The 19162-nt window shown below is 44.3% G+C and overlaps 1 protein-coding gene across 3 annotated transcripts in view; it reads right to left on the bottom strand.

Moving 5' to 3' along the window:
* SMS (spermine synthase) overlaps positions 1-19162 on the bottom strand; it is a 54264-nt gene that overhangs the window by 24228 nt on the left and 10874 nt on the right. For all 3 annotated transcript variants that reach the window (XM_024240872.3, XM_063721306.1, XM_002831450.5), the window contains exon 2: positions 3325-3445. In XM_024240872.3, the coding sequence (XP_024096640.1) occupies positions 3325-3445 (121 nt within the window). The remainder of the gene's footprint in view (positions 1-3324; positions 3446-19162) is intronic.

The following is a 19162-nucleotide window of genomic DNA, read 5'->3' as shown; positions in this document are numbered from 1 at the left end:
ACTGCACTCCAGCCTGGGAGACAGAGTGAGACCCTGTCTCTATAAAAAATTTAAAATAAAACAAAACTATTAATTTTTCACCTTCAGCCCTTAAGTGACCTCAAAAATCATGTTCTTGCCCAGAGTCCACAAACTCTTCTACACCAGAATGAGAGGATCATCTTTCCTTTCCCTCCTTCACCAGCAGCAGACAGGAGAGGGGGAAGGAACAATAGAGAAGTAAGGTCCCTTTTATCCACTTGGGTGGTTCTAGCATGAACACAGAGAATGCTAGAAGGCAGTGTCAAGGATTAAGGTGCTCCTAGGGATAAAACCAGAAGTAGAGGGGGAAAATGTGCCCGGGGTCGGGGGGCAGAGAATAGAGAACCTGAATAAAGGTGGCTCAGGTCCTTTCCCCAAGCCCATGCATGGGTAGGAGAGGTGAGGTTTCAGGACAGGCACCTCGGGGTGGGTACCAGTTGACCAAGTGAGAGAGGAAGGAGACCAAGAAGAAAACTCTTAAAAACTAAGCTGGCCAGGCGCGGTGGCTCATGCCTGTAATCCCAACACTTTGGGAGGCCGAGGCAGGTGGATGGCTTGAGCCAGGAGTTCGAGACCAGCCTGGGCAACGTGGTGAAACCCCGTCTCTATCAAAAACACAAAATTATCTGGATGTGGTGGTGAGTGCCTGTAATTCCAGCCACTTGGAAGGCTGAGGTGGGAGAACTGTTTGAACCCGGGAGGCAGAGGTTGCAGTAAGCCAAGATTGCGCCACTGCACTCCAGCCTGGGCAACAGAGCAAGATTCGGTCTCAAAAACAACAACAACAACAACAACAACAAAAGCCCTAAGCAGTTCATTTGGGGTTTTTATTTTTGTTGATTGCTTTTCAAAGCAGTTTTCAAACAGCTCTTGTCACTCAAAAACCCCTTCTGGGAAGAATTCTAAGTCTTCTGTACAACTGGAATTGGTGCCTATGGTAGAAACTTCAATAACTGTCATAGAGAGGTAGGCAGGGCCCAGCTGCAAAGGTCTTTAGGAGATAAGAAGTGCAACTTTTCACCTGGTGCTGGCTGAGGAGCCTGCCACCAGAGGCGGTGGATGATGAGTTCCAATTTGCTGTAGTCCCCAAAAGATGGACCACAGTAAAAACAGTGAGAGGCGGCAGGTACAGGGAGAGGCTGAGTGTAATCCTGCAGGAGCCAGAGGGCTCTAGGACAGCTACAGCCTCTGCTTCCAAGAGACCATCCATCAACTGGGTCACAGCAGGGAAGAAAAGGACACAGGGGGAGAGGAGGGTTTGGTGGTGGTGTTCATATGAGGAAGAAATCATCATCTTAGATACATTTGAGGTATCTACTAAACACACAGGGAGGTTTGCTACACAGTTAGAAATACAAGTCTGGGCTTGGGGAAGAAGGGGTTAGGATGTCTTTGAGAGGTATCAGGATAGAGAACACCAATTAATGCCACAGGGGTGGGCCATGGAGACTTATAGAGAGAATAGTGGAAGGGGCAGTGAGCTCAAAAAGTACAGGTTTCCCTCATCTCTAGGTCTCTGGAATATCATGCAGGTGGCTACTTTTTCCTTTAATAGAGAAACAAAGAGAGAGAAAGTGGGACATTAAGGAAGCCACGTGTAATTCCAGTACTGGGTACCCACTAAGGTAACAAAATAAAAGCCATCGAAAATACCCCATCCTGGAGTTCATATTTTTATTTATTTTAATGTTTATTTCCATAGGTTATTGGGGGACGGGTGGTGTTTGGTTACATGAGTAAATTCTTTAGTGCTGATTCGTGAGATTTTGGTGCACTCATCACCTGAGCAGTATATACTGCACTCTATTACATTTCTAAATTAATAGTGCAAATTACTAAGAATCTTAATTAGTAGTTTTACATACTAAGCCAGTCCAGATATAATACAAACCAAGATTTAAGGAAATACCAAGAGCTCAAGGCACTGGTTTCTTGTTATCAGTCATTTCTTAGTTTAGGTTTTCTTCTGCATTTTACCATGGTCTGCAGTAGCTGATAATCAGTCATAACAGTGCTATTCAAAGTGTGGTCAGCTGTCCAGCAGCATCCGCATCCCCGGGGAGCTTCCTGGAAATGGAATCTGGGTCCTGCCGCAGATCCACTTATTGCTTCAAGAACTCTTACGGTAGGGGCCCAGGGGATCATTGCCTGCCATTTCAAACTGCTTATGCCACCAGGGGTTCTTGGTCCTGGCCACACAGAACCACTGGGGCTTTGGAGAAATCCAGATGTCCAGGCCCTGTGACCTCAATTTCTGGGGGAAATGCCCAGGCACGAGTGTTTCGTGAAAGCTCTCAAGAAACAGAGTAGAGAAGGGACCTGGGCTCCCCCCAACCGTAATAATACACTTACTTCCAGAAATACCAGGCTCTAGGAGCCAGGAAGATGGCAAAGCGCTGCTTGAGGCTCTGTGCGGGCTGCCCCTGGGGCCCTGCAGCACTGCTGCTGGCCATCCTAGAGCAGGCACCCTCAGCCTGCACCCACCCTACTTCGAGCTGAGCAAGGGCAGCTGCAGCTCAGCATCCCGCAGCGAGAAGGCCCCGGCATGTCCTCTACGGGCCTCTGCTGCAAACTAGTGGGTCCCCACAGGTGGTGGGCACCCCAACCAACCCATCCATCTGGACCCCAGCCCCTCTGATATCATCTCTGCTGACCAGAGACCTGGAAAACACTAAGATAAGCAGCATCCTCTAGTAAATCTTACTCCAGGGACTTAAGAGGCTGAGTTCCACCATAAACTTTTTACTCCAGGGAGTTGACCTACCGCTTGCATGAACCCAGTGAGCGATCCTACCCGTCTTACTATTACGCTAAAGTCCCCACCAAGAGCGGGGCTCACCAGCCACTTCAGGGTGCATACATCAGCAGAGGCCTCACTGAGTCTGCACACCACTCCCTGGGTGCGTACCTGTAATGACACTCATCTACCTCATGAACTATTCACGTCACTCCCTTCAAAACATCACCTGCAGCTACCCTTGGGGGAGTCAGCCACAAAACTTTTCCTGGGCTGCCTCCCTTATGCCCACTCTGGGCATAAGTCTTAACAAAAAACTTGTCTGGGAAACATGTTTGGCCTCCTGTCAATCTCTATATACATGAGAGCTTAAGAACCTGTGGTCAGTAACGCTACCAGGAGATTCTGATGTGCAGCTAGGGTTGAGAAGCACCAAGTTCCAGTCCCATCCTAAAAGATGTCAAAGGAGAAAAAAAAAATGCCAGATGCCACCCCCATCCTCCACTCTGTCACCCTCTCTGCTCATAAGTGACCAGATAGGAAGAACAGCACTGGAGATTGCTCACCTGCCGTTCTTGTTTGTGTAGGTTGCTAAATAGCCATGGTCCTGCCAGGTGTGCACCGACTCCGCCATCCCCTGCTCCTGGAAAATGGACTGGAGGCCTTTTAGAATGGTCTCACCATCAGCTGGAGAACAAGGGGAAGAAGGCAAGATGGTCAGAAAGAAACGTTCAGAAGGAAGGCCAATGAGGCACAGTTTGAGGACTGAGCTTAAAAAAAAAACAAACAAAAAAAAAACCTGAACAAAGTTGTCAGTGTCACTTATCCCTTGTCATGACATGAGCGATAAACATTCTCCACCCTGCAAGGAAAGGCGACGTAGACCACCAGATTACACGATGGTTAAGAACACAAAAGCCGATCACAAATAGCTGTGCCAAGGATGTGGACATATTCAGCCTAGAGACAGCATAACAAAATATTCACCCTAAGCAGAAATTAAAGAAATGCAAATAAATTCAAGTACAACAAATGAGATTCCACTTCAGGTTAAATAAATTAATGAGGACATATGGTACTGGAAAGGGGATACCTGTCCACTGCTGATGAGTAATATAAATGACAAGCTTTTTTTTTTCCATGTTTTACAAAAATGATATGCTGCTTTTATAACTGGAAAAAAACATCCAACAGTAATCCTCAGTAACACAGCTCTAAATGGTAGAAACTGGACAACGATTCCATATGGGACAACCTGCTGGCTTGTCGGTCTCCCCACCCCACCCCCATGGTCACAGAAGCCAATCCTCCTGTCTCCCATCCTGCCCAGTGTCCTACTCCCAAAAGTGCAATCAGTGTTCCCAGGTAAAGTACATTAACCTCCACAGGTTCACTTGAAGCCAGGATCTTCAAGAACATCCAACATTACAATACTTAGAATAAGGAGTAAATGCATTTTTTTCTTCTCTAGTTCTATCTACAAAGCAGGCATTCCCTAATAAATGTAAAACAAAGAACCAAGATAAGACAAGAGGAATTACTCTTTACTTTCCCACCAGCCCTCTGAAGGCTGGCTCCTGTAAGGGGAAAAACAGCCTGGTAAATATCAAAACGAAGCATCTCTGTGACCTGAACAGAGGTAAAAGAAAAAAACAGAGTCACAGCTGATTGCAGTGTGATTTGCCAAGAAAATTACATTAGAATTTCTGCCATAAACTAAGTAGTGCCGAAACCAGAACTGGGAAGTTAAGGATTTTTTCACTATGCATAAAGAGTCTATCTCTAGTGACTTAGAACTGTGTTCCCAAGGCCACTGAATGAAGGCTACAAACGGGGAGTTTAGAGGCCAAAGTGGACAGATATGACTTATTCTGGCCTGCACAGACTCTTTATTTTTTGAGACAGGATCTCCCTCTGTCGCCCAGGTTGAAGTGCATTGGCGCAATCTCGGCTCACTGCAACCTCTGCTTCCTGGGCTTAAGTGATCCTCTTGCTTCAGCCTCCCAAGTAGCTGGGACTACAGGTGCGAACCACCATGCCCAACTAATTTTTATTTATTTGTTTTTTATTTATTATTATTATTATTGAGACAGAGTCTGGCTCTGTAGCCCAGGCTGGAGTGCAGTGGTGTGATCTTGGCTCACTGCAAGCTCCACCTTCCAGGTTCATGCCATTCTCCTGCCTCAGCCTCCTGAGTAGCTGGGACTACAGGCGCCTGCCACCACGCCCGGCTTTTTTTTTTTTTGTATTTGTAGTAGAGATGGGGTTTCACCGTGTTAGCCAAGATGGTCTCGATCTCCTGACCTTGTGATCCGCCACGCCCGGCCCATGTCCAACTAATTTTTGTACATTTTTGGTAGCGATGGGGTTTCACCATATTGCCCAGGCTGGTCTCAAACTCCTGAGCTCAAGCAATCCACCTGCCTCAGCCTCCTGAAGTGCTGGGATTACAGGCGTAGGCCACCGCACCCAGTCCCTGCACAGACTTTTTAAAAGTGTAAATCAATTGCCATTTAAAAATCAGAAGATTTCACCCTCTCCCACTGTAGTGGGTATAATGGTGGCACCAAAAAGATATATCCACATCTTAATCTCCAGAACCTGGGGATGTGACTTTCTTTGGAAAATGGTCTTTGTAGATGTAATTAAGTTAAGGATCTTGAGATAAAAGCATCTGGATTATCCAGGTACCCAGATCCTAAACCCAATGATAAGTGCCCTTATAAGAGACAGAAGAGAAGATACAGGGAGAAAAGGGGGCAGGTGACATAAGACGGAGGCAGAGATTGGAGTGATTAAGAGCCACACGCCAAGCCCAGGACAGCCGGAAGCGCACCAGAAGCTGAAGAGGCAAGGATGGATTCTCCCCTAGAGCCTTCTGGGGAAGCATGGGCCTGTCATGTTTTGATCTGGAGCTTCTGGCCTCCAGAACTGTGAGAGAATACATCTCTGCCATTGTAAGCTGTCCAATTTGTAGTACTTTGTTACAGCAACCCCAGCAAGCTAATACACCTGCCCAAAATTCGTTTTCAATTTTAACAATAGCAAACAGAATACTAAAAGTGGCAGTGAAAACATAATTTAATATTCAGAATTGTCAAGCAGAGCAGTTGATAGCCCAGCCAAAACTCATGGACAACATCTGGAACAAAACTAGATGACAGAGTGTAACCCTAAATCCCCAAACAGGTATAGGTAGAAATAAATGGGCCACAGCCCTGAGACCCGTGGGGTATCAGCAATTGAGACAGGAAGAAGAGAAAAAGCAAAGGGACTTCAGACAGCCCTAAGAACTAGAGGAACCCCTTCCAAAAGTCACCAACAGGTGTTCACCCCCAAAGAAATGGTTTCCTCCCCCTCAGAATGCAGGGGTCCGGCTAGTCAAAGTGAGGATGCAGCTGAAACTTGCAAGGACTTGGGTAGGGCTGGATGTCAGGGTGGTCAAGCCCTACAGATGGCCAAAATGAAAGAGCCTCCAAGAAAAAGTCCCACATCAGGGAGAAACTACCAGCGCAGAATCCACGTCACACTCCCACAGCAGCACAAGCATCTATAAACACCGAGCAGTGGTGGCCCAACGAATCCTTAAGCTCTCATTTGTTCCTAGCAAAACTGTGCCTTTGGGAAAGTCGTTTGGCAGAAAATAATCTAGCTTGCTTTGCTATTCTGAAATTGGTTTCAGGAAATTAAAAGCGAAGGTCTGAATTATATCCCCAGAACTGTAGCATTTAAGACTGAATTCTACTTCACTAAAAAAAAAAAAAAAAAAATCTGATTTCAAACTTGGTAAGATAAACTAACCTTGTTCAGTTTGTGTTTGTCACTGAAGTGTGGTTGGCCAGCCCACTGTGGAGGTGGCTTAAGTGTACTGAGCCAGGCAGAACTTTCCCTGAATCTGAAGAGCCATTCTGAAATTAAGCAATCCCTCCTTGGCTAGAACAGATGTTTTCTGTTTTGAAAGCATATAAAACACATCATCACTCCTGGTAATGGCCTGAAGATGGTTCTGTTGGCACATTACAAAACAGAACCCGAACCCCCATGCTGGTGAACGAACAATCTAGACAAGGCCACCCTGCGTGTAATTGACCAGGCTGTGCACTGAACGAGGACCCTGGCCTGGGTGGCTGAGCTGGGGTGAACCTCATCCCTTAGGCCAAGGAAAGGGGGTGTCTTTGTCTGATCTATGCAAAGGCTTTGACTGCTGGCCAAGCCCAGTGTAGTGGCCATCCCCTTTTTCTAACTGGCACAATTAACAGAAAGGCACCGTGTGGGCTAAAGAAAGTCCTCCGGCCAGGTTTCAAACTGAAGGAAAAACTACACAAGAAATCTGATTTGAAGTATTACTTGTTCCCACACTATAGGCTTACCCGCCAAGTTCAGTAAAAACAGGCCAAAGCTGAACGTGTTTCTGGAAGCTCATTTACCCACAAGCCCTATTCATTTGTGCGGCCGCCTGGTCCTGTGGGCATCTGAGTATGCTAGCCCTGCCAGGAAGGTGTCTGCAGGGCCTTATGGGGACACCACCATTTTGCCCACCATTCATCTCCCTCCATCCTCACCTTCCTCCTGATTTGGGGCCTCCCCTGTCACCCAGTCCTTGGGGAAGACACTCCAGGAAGGGGAGCTAGAGCTGAAAACTCCGCGGTAATATCTCTTTCCAAATCAGGGCTTTTTAAGTGAAAACAAAGCAAAAGCATGAGGTGGCTCACTTAGTCATCTTGATCCCAGGTGCTCAATAAATGTCTGATGGCAAATAAAAAATTATTTTATTTGGCTGAATTCATCATCCTTTATTACTGTATCTTTGCAGAGGTTCAAAAACATCTAGACCAGTGGTTTACAATCCTAGCTGTGCATTATCATTCACCCAGGGAGGGCAAGCATGGTGTTTCACGCCTGTAATCCCAACACTTTAGGAGGTCAAGGCAGGAGGATCACTTGAGCCCAGGAGTTCGAGACCAGCCTGGGCAACATGGTAAAATCTGTCTCTACCAAAAATACAAAAATTAGCCGGACATAGTGGCACGCCCCTATAGTCCCAGCTACCCAGGAGGCTAAGATGGGAGGAACACCTTAGCCTGGGAGGTGAAGGCTGCAGTGGCCCATGACTGTGCCACCTCACTTCAGCCTGGGCAACAGTGAGACCCTATTTCAAAAAAATAAGTAATAATAATCACCTGAGGAGTTTTAAAAAATTCCAATGCCACACATTAGGCCAATTAAGTAGAAATGTGGGGATGGGCCCCAGGGGTGAGTATTTTCAAAAGCTCCCTGGGAAATTCCAATGTCCAGCCACAGTTGAGAACCACTAATCTAAATCACCCAACACAAAAAAAGGAAAAGAAACCCCCTACCATTTCCATACCAGTTATACTCAACTCATCAAAAAGTTATAGAAAATGCTCAACAGAGGGGCTGAAAAAAGTTAGAACTCTTTACTAACTGAAGCCACGGGTAACCTGTCACATGCCCCAGAAAATGTTTTGTAATTATTCCAAATTTCAACTTTTATGCCTGTCTAGTATGGAACTTGTAAAATGACCAAACAAATCAGACTTGCTCTATCAGGGTTCCCTGATATCAGGGGTAAGGTTAACAACATGGTAAGAAAGGCTGCCCTGTCTTTCACAGGACTTTGGTAACCCCAGCCATACCCACTAAATGTCAGGAATGCCCTTGCTTGTCAATAAAAGACCCCACACCCCAACTGCCCCAAGGGCAGGAGAGGAGCAATACAATCCCTTGAGAACTACTAGATGCTCTATACACAGGTGAAAACGAGCCTGAGGTCAGAATATACCCAAACTTGAGAACACAGGATAGCAAGGTCGTTAAGTGTCCACAAATCAGAAGAAAATGTGAAGACAGATTCAAATGCTGAAAGAGCTCATCACACTACTTTGAAGGAGACATAGTCATCCATATTAGGCCAATGAAATGTTCTTCTTTGGCAGAAGTTCTCAGAAAATTCACTTCAATGGCCAGGCAAGAACAATATATTGTAACTAGTAGATCAGTCAGACTTCCAAAGCGCTCAGAAACGCAGTGACCTCTCCCAAGGCAAAACGTGTCCTTTGTCTACTGAACAACGCAATGTCCCCATTTCCAGCCCACTGCCTACTTTGTGTGTTTGTTCAACAACAACTTAAAATGAATAAACTGGTCCAAATTAAATACACCACTACTAAAGGAAGGGAAGGGAAGACAGGAAGGGGAAAAAAAGAATCAAGGCCTAAGCTTCACCCTCCTGCTTCATTTTTTACCAGGGAACCATTTATAGGCCCGTCATGGAGAAACTCATTCTTCTGACCCTAAGCATCAGCTCCAGATGCCCAAAGCCCAAATCTGTTTATCTAGCTGGAACCTGCCTCCTGTGCAACTGCTCCTAGCACTGTTTCAATCACAAGCCTTGGATCAAAATCAGGCTTGTTAGTTCCCTACTCTCATCAATGGTTACATCACCAGCCACTTAACATTCCCCGTAACAGGCTCCCCAAAGGCTCCCACCAGAGCCTACCCCAACCAAACTCGCTGGCCAGGACTTTTCACTTACGGACCTAACTTCCTCATAAGGTAGAAACACTACTTTGTAGGGTTCCTATATAGAACCCAGAATCAACATCAGCTCCTTCCTTCCCTCATGGTCTTGTACTGCTATTTAATCACTGATCCATATGGTATGCAGCCCCGTGTGCATAAAGTAGATTAGCTGTACTAGCCAACCTTACTAGGCCAGGGAGTCACTCCGAATCAAAATCGAACCTGGCACAAAAAAAAAAGACATGCATGTTATATTCCTGCTCCTCCTTCAGCTTTGAGAATCTAACATCCTCCTTAACAAACGAAATTCCATTAGAGGCTGCCCTAAGGAAATATGCAATTCTCACACATCCAGAAAGACAAAAAACAACAATAACAAAAAAACCTCTCTCTACTTGTGACCTTGGCTTGTGGCTGTTTTTTCAACTTCAAAAACTTTAGCTAAGAAAACTCAGGCCATGAGCACACGGGGCTTTCTGAAGGCTACACAACTCCAGCTGTCTTGTGTGTCGTCACCACCCCTCCCCTCAGGCAGAGCCATCAGACTCGACAGGCCAGAGCCTTGACATTCTCCTCTGCAAAATGAGGCGGTTGGAACAGAAGATTTAGCTCTCTCATGGTCAAGGTCATGTATATTTTATCACGGTACAAACTGTATTAGTACGGTCATTTAAAATAAGCTTTCATTAATACAGAAAGAAGCAACATGTGTATTTTTAAAATTAGAAAATATAGGCAACATGCAAAATAAATACAATGTTTTCATGTCTACCACCCTGTGACACTGAACGTAGAACTTCTGATCTGAAATGAGCCTTCTGCTGTACATGTTTGATAATCTACCTTATTGTATACATGATCTATACATGTGAAAAAAAAAAGGAACAGAAGATTTACATTCACATTCCTTTCAGCTCTCTCATGGTCAAGGAGCACCTGGCTTGTGAAACTGGGAGATGAATTTCTATTCTCGCCAAGCATATTTTTAGTTACGAAGGCTGAAAATTTCATACCTCACTATCAAGCCCCTTTCCCTCCTAGGTCTCTCCCAGAACTGGCTCCAAGGGGTGTTTAGTCATCCCCATCATCGCATCATGCCAAGTGATAAGACCCAAAGCCGAACCTCCAGCCCACCTACTGCTCCAGCAACTGCAGCCCCAGCCACCATAGAACTGCCGAGATTTCCAGAGCTCCATGCCCTCACTCACACTTTATTCTCAGTGCCCCTACACACACACACACACAGATGTACACACAGACACTCACTCACGCCTTCCCCACCCATGTTTACCACTTGCCACCTAAGTCCAAGGGCCCACCTTTGGTCTGGCTTATACCCAGCCCCTTCTTGCCTGCTCCTTTCAGGGATCTGCACTCTCTCCACGGGAAGATGGCATGCGACCTGGCTGGCAATAGGGCCAGTCTGCAACTCCCCCGCAAGGGGAAGCACAAACGCAGGCATCCTTTCCCCTAAACCCCAGATCCTAACATCAGATAACCTAACAGCCAGACTCAGGTTGTGCACAATTTCCCTTCACACATAAAGCAGCTTTCTGATTTTTCTTGATAGACCCCTAAACCTAAAAGAGAAAAGGAAACTGGATTCCAACCCAATTTGAAATCAGGTAGCTGCTTTAAAACCACGTTCAGATGTTTCTAATCTTGATAATAGTGGTGGTTACACAACTGTATGCATTGGTCAAAACTCAGAACTGGTACATTAAAATTTACATAAATTATACCAAGTTAAAGAAGTATCTGTTCAGGAGTCAAGTTAAAGAAGTATCTGTTCAGGAGTCACCAACACCACTGGCATAACCCCTCTGAAAAGAATGACAAACAGCGCGGCATCCCTCAAGTCTCCTTTTCACCCTAGCCCATGGCTGAGCACTGCCTAAGGGTCTGAGAGCATCTTTTGAACTCAGAATGTGCTAGGTCCATCAAAAGCACGAAGACTGACAGGCAGCAGGTCCAGATTACAGAAATCAAGTGATATGCAAAAAAGACTTCAATTTCACAAAAGAGAATTTTAGTTTACAATTAAAAGTTTAACTTAATTTTAAAAAAGGATCTGCCTATTAGACTTCTCAGATATTAGAAGCTTAATGAATTTCTAGGTCAAGCAGGTGGTCCTTTGGCATGCCTTACTTAACAGCTTGGCTTTATAGCCCTATGTCTAGTCCTTTTTACAACAGCTGCACGATGATGAAATGAAGCTCATGACACACAACCCAAGCTGACACAGATGTTCACAGTAGCATGATATGTTAATAGTCAGAAAGTAGAAACGACCCAAACTTCCATCAGGTTATAGATGGAGAAGCAAACTGTGGTTATCCATGCACTATTCAGGCATAAAAGGAACGAAGTACTGATACACGCCACATACAACACGGTCGGACCTTAAAAACACTATGCTAAGAGAAATAAGTGATTCTATTTGTTATGTCCAGAAAAGGCAAATCCTTAGCCGCGTGTGATGGCACATGCTTGTAATCCCAGCTACTTGGGAGGCTGAGGCAGGAGAATCGCTTGAACCCAGGAGGCCGAGGTTGCGGTGAGCCGAGATGGCGCAATTGCACTCCAGCCTGGGCAACAAGAGCGAAACTTTACCTCAAAAAACAAAACAGAAAAGGCAAATTCATAGAGATGTAAAGCAGATTGGTGGTTGCCAGAGGCTGGGAAGAATGTGGGGAGGAATAAGGGTGATGGCTGAGGGGCACAGGGTTTGTTTTTGAGGTGATGAAAATGTTCTAAAGTTGATTGTCATGATGGTCACACAACTCTGCAAATATTCTGAAAGCCAATGAATTGTACATGTTCGATAAAGGAGTTATATAGCATATGAATCATATCTCAATAAAGCTGTTCCCCAAAAATCCCAAACTAACACGCTGAGCCTTCAGAATCCCACTTACTGCAAGGTTGCCAAGGCAATGGAGAAGTCTCAGAAGTTGGTTTCTCCACTGGTAAGCCACACGTAGAAGAAAGAAACTGGATCCTCATCTCTCACCTTATACAAAAAACCAACTTAAGGTGGATCAAAGACTTAAATCTAAAATCTGAAACCATAACAATTCTAGAAGATAACGATAACATCAGAAAAACTCTTCTAGGCATTGGCTTAGGCAAAGAATTCATGACCAAGAACCCAAAAGCAAATGCAACAAAAACAAAAATAAATAAATAGGACCTAATTAAACTAAAAAGCTTCTGCACAGCCAAAGAAATAATCATCAAACAGATAACCCACAGAGTGGGAGAAAATATTTACAAACTATGCATCTGACAAAGGGCTAATATCCAGAATCTACAAGGAACTCAAATAAATCAGCAAGAAAAAAACAAACAAACAAATAATCCTATCAGAAAGTGGGCAAAGGACATGGGCAATAGACAATTCTCAAAAGATAAACAGCCAACAAACATGAAAAAATGCTCAACATCACTAGTTATCAGGAAAATGCAAATTAAAATCACAATCAGATACCACCTTACTCCTGCAAGAATGACTACAATTAAAAAGTCAAAGAAATAATAGATGTTGGCGTGGATGTGGTGAAAGGGAACACTTTTACACTGCTGGTGGGTATATCAACTAGTACAACCACTATGGAAAACAGCATGGAGATTCCTTAAAGAACTAAAAGTAGAATTACCATTGCATCCAGCAGTCCCATTACTGGGTATCTACCCAGAGGAAAAAAAGCCATTATTTGAAAAAGAAGGCCGGGCACAGGGGCTCACGCCTGTAATCCCAGAACTTTGGGAAGCCAAGGTTTGAGGTCAGGAGTTTGAGACCAGCCTGCCCAACAAGGTGAAACCCCGTCCCTACTAAATACAAAAAAACTAGCTGGGTGTGGTGGCAGGCGCCTGTAGCCCTGGCTACTTGGGAGGGTGAGGCAGGAGAATCGCTTGAACTCAGGAGGTGGAGGTTGCAGTGAGCCGAGATGGTGCCACTGCACTCCAGCCTGGGTGACATGAAGAGATTCTGTCTCAAAATAAATAAATAAAATAAAAATGGACCCAACTGAGCCATTCTCAGATTATTAATCCACATAAACTGTGATTATGTGTCAGGTGACTAAATTTGTGGTAATTTACTGTACAGCAATAGAAAACTAATACATACATTCTTATGCAAAAAAAAAAAAAAAAAAAAAAGTAGTTGGTTTCTCCTCCTCCTCCACCACAAGCTGCCCACCAGGCACGGGCTCAGATGCAACACGCATCAGGTAAAGGGGCTGCAAGAAGTGGTCTTCTCTACCTGTCCCCATCCATCATAAACTACCAAGTATCTGAGTGGCTGCTGTGTGAAGGCACTGTCACTGCACAGTGAGGTGGCTGGTGCCCAGCTCCCACACAGCTTTCCTAACACTAAAGTGCCTACAGCCAATCTCAGGCCTCCGTGAGGTATGGCTGCAAAAATACAGACAGGGGTCAGGCGTGGTGGTTCACGCCTGTACTCCCAACATTTTGGGAGGCTGAGGCTGGAGGATCACTGAAGACCAGCCTGGGCAACATGGTGAAACTCCGTCTCTGCTAAAAATACACCGGGCACGGTGGCTCACACCTGTAATCCCAGCACTTTAGGAGGCCAAGGCAGGCAGATCACAAGGTCAGGAGTTCGAGACCAGCTTGAGCAACATGATGAAACCCCGTCTCTACTAAAAACACAAAAATTAGCCGGGCGTGGTGGCGCATGCCTGTAATCCCAGCTACTCAGGAGGCTGAGGCAGGAGAATCACTTGAACACGGGAGGCGGAGGTTGCAGTGAGGCGAGATCGCGCCACCGCACTCCAGTCTGGGTGACAAGAGCAAGACTCCATCTCAAAAAATAAAAAAATAAAAATAAAAATAAAAAAAAATGAGCCAGGTGCAGTGGTGCGTGCCTGTAGTCCCAGCTACTTGGGAGGCTGAGGCAGGAGAATTGCTTGAGCCCAGGAGACAGAGGCTGCAGTGAGCTGAGATCTTGCCATTGCACTCCTGCCTGGGTGACAGAACAGGGACAGTGGCGTGAAAAATTTACAGGACTTTTTCATAGAATGGTTTCTGATGTTCACAGAGAAGGGCAACCAGACAAGAAAAATTAACTACAGAAGAAAAACACAACATCAACACAGAAATGACACCAAGCTCTTTTCATGCAAACATGCACTAAGGGAAGCCATATGGGCATGTTTACAGAGTACCAGCCACAATGACTGTTTCTTAAAACTCAATACGCTAAGTTATAGCATAACTTAAATGTGTTGCTAATTATTTCACTGCCCTGCCTTGTCATTCCCACTGCAAGGGAGAGCATTTCCCACAGACACTGGGACTGGGGAGGGCAGCATCTTGCTGGTTGTCAAGTGATTCAAACTCACCCATCCTCACCCTTCTGATTTAACCCATATGAGAGTCTAGTCAAGACTTAGAAAACAAGGCACAGACAAAAGACAGTATACTAAAGCCTGCCTTTCATCTGCAAGGAATATTATCTATTAGTTTGTGGCTATGCGACACTGATTAACCAGGCCACTTGACCTCTCCTGAAAGGAATCATGCAAACAACATAAGGTATCCTACGATGCTCTTCAGTGGGCCCCATCAGCTTAAGGACCATGTTTTTTGAGAAGAGGAAGGAACTCTGGCCCAGAGCTGTGGAAGAGAAGAACCAAGGCAGAGGATTAGGAAAAGAGATCAGAACCCACAGAAAAGCAGGGGGTGGGGGTCATGCTACAACCCAACAGAAAGGAGAAGTTAGAGAAGTAACAAAAAGAAGGTTTTGAGAGGGGACTTGCAGTGTTTGAGGTCAGGGAACAGGAGATGACTTAGGAATGCATCTGGACCAGGTCAAGTGACCAGCCACTACTTTTAGTTCAAAATTGGCATGTGACGTGTGGAGACGGCCCCAGCCACCAACCTACATTCACCCCCTCATCACAGAGGGGCAGGCTGAAACAGAGGACACAGGTTGGCCCTGGTCAAATGACAATGGTTCCTTTAGCTCCGTCCAGAAGGGCAAACAAGATTTCTTTGCCAAAGTCGAAACCATGGGATTGCCAGTTTTATTATATGGGAAGGATGAAATATGCTTTCTGAGCACTGTATCACTATCATGAACATCCAGCTTTCTTCTCACTAACCTTAACCGGGCAGAATCCCTTACAGGTCATACCATTTTTGTGTTTAAAAATAATTCAAGGCCGGGCGCAGTGGCTCACACCTGTAGTCACAGCACTTTAGGAGGCCAAGGCGGTCGGATCATTTGAGGTCAGGAGTTCAAGACCAGCCTGACAAACATGGTGAAACTCCGTCTCTGCTAAAATATAAAAATTAGCCAGCCGTGGTAGTGGGTACCTGTAATACCAGCTACTCGGGAGGCTGAGGCAAGGGAATCCCTTGAACCCAGGAGGCAGGGGTTGCAGTGAGCCAAGATCACGCCACTGCACTACAGCCTGGGCAACAGAGCAAGACTCTGTCTCAAAAAAAACAATACTTCAAGGGTTCTGTCTGAGCATCTATGCCAGGCTGTGTATCAACAATGAAATAGCATTTCCAAAGATAAAACAGTTTGGACTTTGGGAATTGCGTGATGTCAAAAAAAAAAATCACATTTATATTAGACTGTCCTTGATACACATGTCGCTGAGGAGGTCCCTCTGCCTTTCCTTCCTGTGGCTTTACCAGAGTACTATTAGCCAAGTCCACATTCAACTGGGCCCCCAAGGAGATTACTCCGCACCTAGGAGGTGCTGGACAAGTAAGTGCCACTGGAGAATAAAGATGAAAGACAAAGGACACAAGTCAAAACTACTCAAACACGGAGAGGGCCGTGCACTATGATGGATTCCAGATGAGAAGGCAGCCACGTGAAGGGCTTGGAAATCTGTACTTTAAAATTTTTCCAGATGGCTCTGAAACAGGCAACCAAAATCACTGTGCCTAGATGGTCTAAAGGCAGGGGCGGGCAAGCTTTTTCTGTAAAGGGCCACATGGTAAAGCGTTCTGGCTAAATCAGGTTTCTGTCACATATTCTTTGGTGTGTGTGCTTTACAACCCTTTTAAGATGTAAAGATCATTCTTAGCTGGAGGGTCACACAAAAATAGGCCAGATGAGCAGAATCTGGTCCAAGGACTTAGAACATTCTTAGCATTTGAAACTAGAATAATCTGAGGAATATTTCCTATATTCAAGTTAGCAATTTATTGTGTTGAAAAAAAGAACAGCTAACAACCAACATAACTAAGACTCTTGCTTTTTAAGGAATACGTGAAACTAACATTATCAACTACTATCAACAGAAACCGCATACTAGAGAATGAGAATACTTAAGAGTATCAAATTCCACTTTAAAATCTCAAATCCCTAATCCACACTAGTACTTCAAGAACCTAGAAAAAGAGAAAAGCCCAAAGCAAAAAGAAAAGGATAACAGCAAAAATAAAAAAATAAAAAAAAAATTGATAAAAACTAGAGGAGAAAAAAATTAAGCAAAGAGCTATTTCTTTGAAAAGATTATTAAGATAAATTCTAACAAGACTTACAAAGAAAAAAACCAGATTGCCAATATTAGGAATAACAGGAGATATCACTATGGATACTCTGCAAGCACCAATAGGATAAGGGAATACAACTCTACACACATAGATGTGGCAACTTGAGAATGAAATGGGGCAATTCCTCTAAAAACACAAACTAATGAAATAGGAATTAAAAGAAATTAAAGAATGTGTAAGCAGAAACTCAGTTGTATGTAAGAAAACCCAATTCCCCCTGAGAAAGAGAAAGAGCTGGAGTCCTTTAAAAATTAACTGCTTGTTTTTCTGTGGCTAGTGAGCCTTATCTCTCCTCCTTTCCCAGGCATTGTGAAGACCCTGTTTCTCTAGCTGTGCAGCTGCAAGGTCACTAGACAAACTCAAGTCGTAAAACATGTTTTTCCTTAAAAAGTAAGAAATGATGTAATGCATGTCTCAATTAATTGAATAACTGTCTTTGTTTCTTGCTTCTGTAATATGCTTCCCCCTGCACAGATCTCCCCCTGCCCCCACGAAATGCTTAAAAGGTACCTTAACTCTTTGTTCAGGGCTCAGTCCTTTGGATGTTAATCCGACTGGGCCGGTGCACCTAAATAATAAATATTCTCGTGAACCCCATTGGTCTCTCTGATGCCTTATGGTTCCCACTACACTACCACAACTCACCCAATATGAAATAACCTGAAGAGTCCTATAACTGTTAAGGAAACTGAATTTATAGCTTAAAAACTCCAGAAAGAGGCCAGGCATGGTGGCTCATGCCTGTAATCCCAGCACTTTGGGAGGCCAAGGTGCATCAACTGCTTGAGGTCAGGAGCTTGAGACCATCCTGGGCAACATGAGGAAGCCCTGTCTCTAAAAAAAAATACAAAAATTAGCCAGTGATGATGGTGCGTACCTGTAGTCTCAGCTACTTTGCGGGGCGGGAGGGGAAGGGGGTGAGGCAGGAAAATTGCCTGAGCCCTGGAGGTCAAGGCTGCAGTGAGTTGAGATCACACCACTGCATTTCAGCCTGGGTGACACAGCAAGACCCTCTCTCAAAAAAAAAAAACACTCCAGAAAAGAGATCTTGAGACAAAGATGGTTTCACTGGAGAGTTCTACCAAACATTTAAAGAATTAACACCAATTCTACACAATCTCTTCCAGAAGGGAAGGCCTCCCTATTTTATGAAGCCAGTATTATGCTAATACCAAAACCAGACCAAGACAGTCCAAAAAAGAAATCTATGGACCAATATCCCTCATGAGTATAGACACAAAAATCCTTAACAAAATCATTAGCAAATAGGATTCAGCAATATAGAAAAATTATATGCCATGACCAAGTGAGATTTATTCCAGGTATACAAGGCTAGTTCAACATTCAAAAACAAAACAAAACAAAACAAAACAAAAAACAACAGCGTGATCCACCATAATAGGTTAAAGAAAAAAACCCACATTTTATATTAATTTAAGCAAAAAAGAACCTGACAAAATCCAACACTCATTCAACATAAACACATAAAAATGGGAATAGAGGAGAGCTTTCTCAACTCGATAAAGGGTATCTACAAAAAACCTACAGTTAGCATAATACTCAAAATGGTAAAAGACTGCTCTCCCCATAAGGTCCAAACAAGGCAAGGATGTCTGTTCTCACAGCTGCTATTCAAGGGTAACCAAAGTATAGCCAGCACAGTAAGGCACACAGATTAACAACTTGCCCAAGGTCACACACACTAGTAAGTAGTGGAACCAGGATTCAAACCCCAACAGTTGGGCTCCAAAATCCAGTGTTTTTACGTACAACACTGTTATATATGCAACAAGAATAAGCAAGCCATTTGTACCACACATCAAAGTGGTTATCTACTTGTGATAGTATCAGAGTTGTATCCCCTCTTTCTTTGTATTTCCCTAACCCCATAGCGTAAAATGAGCAGATGTAGTAAAAAGACAAATGCACAAACCACTACTTGAACAGTTCCTGCAGCCTTCTGAAACAAAGCCAGACCCTTTGTTCAAAGAAATAAATTACAGGAACTCCACTAAAAATTTAACAGTCACAAAATGCTTAAAAAAAAAAAAAATGTCCCTAAACCTGACAAAAACAAGCAATGGGGAAAGGATTCCCTATTTAATAAATGGTGCTGAGAAAACTGGCTAGCCATACGCAGAAAACAGAAACTGGACCCCTTCCTTACACCTTATACAAAAAATTAACTCAAGATGGATTAAAGACTTAAATGTAAAACCCCAAACCATAAAAACTCTAGAAGAAAACCTAGGCAATACCATTCAGGACATAGGCAAGGGCAAAGATTTCATGACAAAAAACACCAAAAGCAACTGC

The sequence above is a fragment of the Pongo abelii genome, chromosome X (assembly GCF_028885655.2).
Source record: "Pongo abelii isolate AG06213 chromosome X, NHGRI_mPonAbe1-v2.0_pri, whole genome shotgun sequence".
Lineage (NCBI taxonomy): Eukaryota > Metazoa > Chordata > Mammalia > Primates > Hominidae > Pongo > Pongo abelii.
Note: the sequence above shows the minus strand (reverse complement) of the source record. Positions and strands in the feature narration are given on the sequence as shown.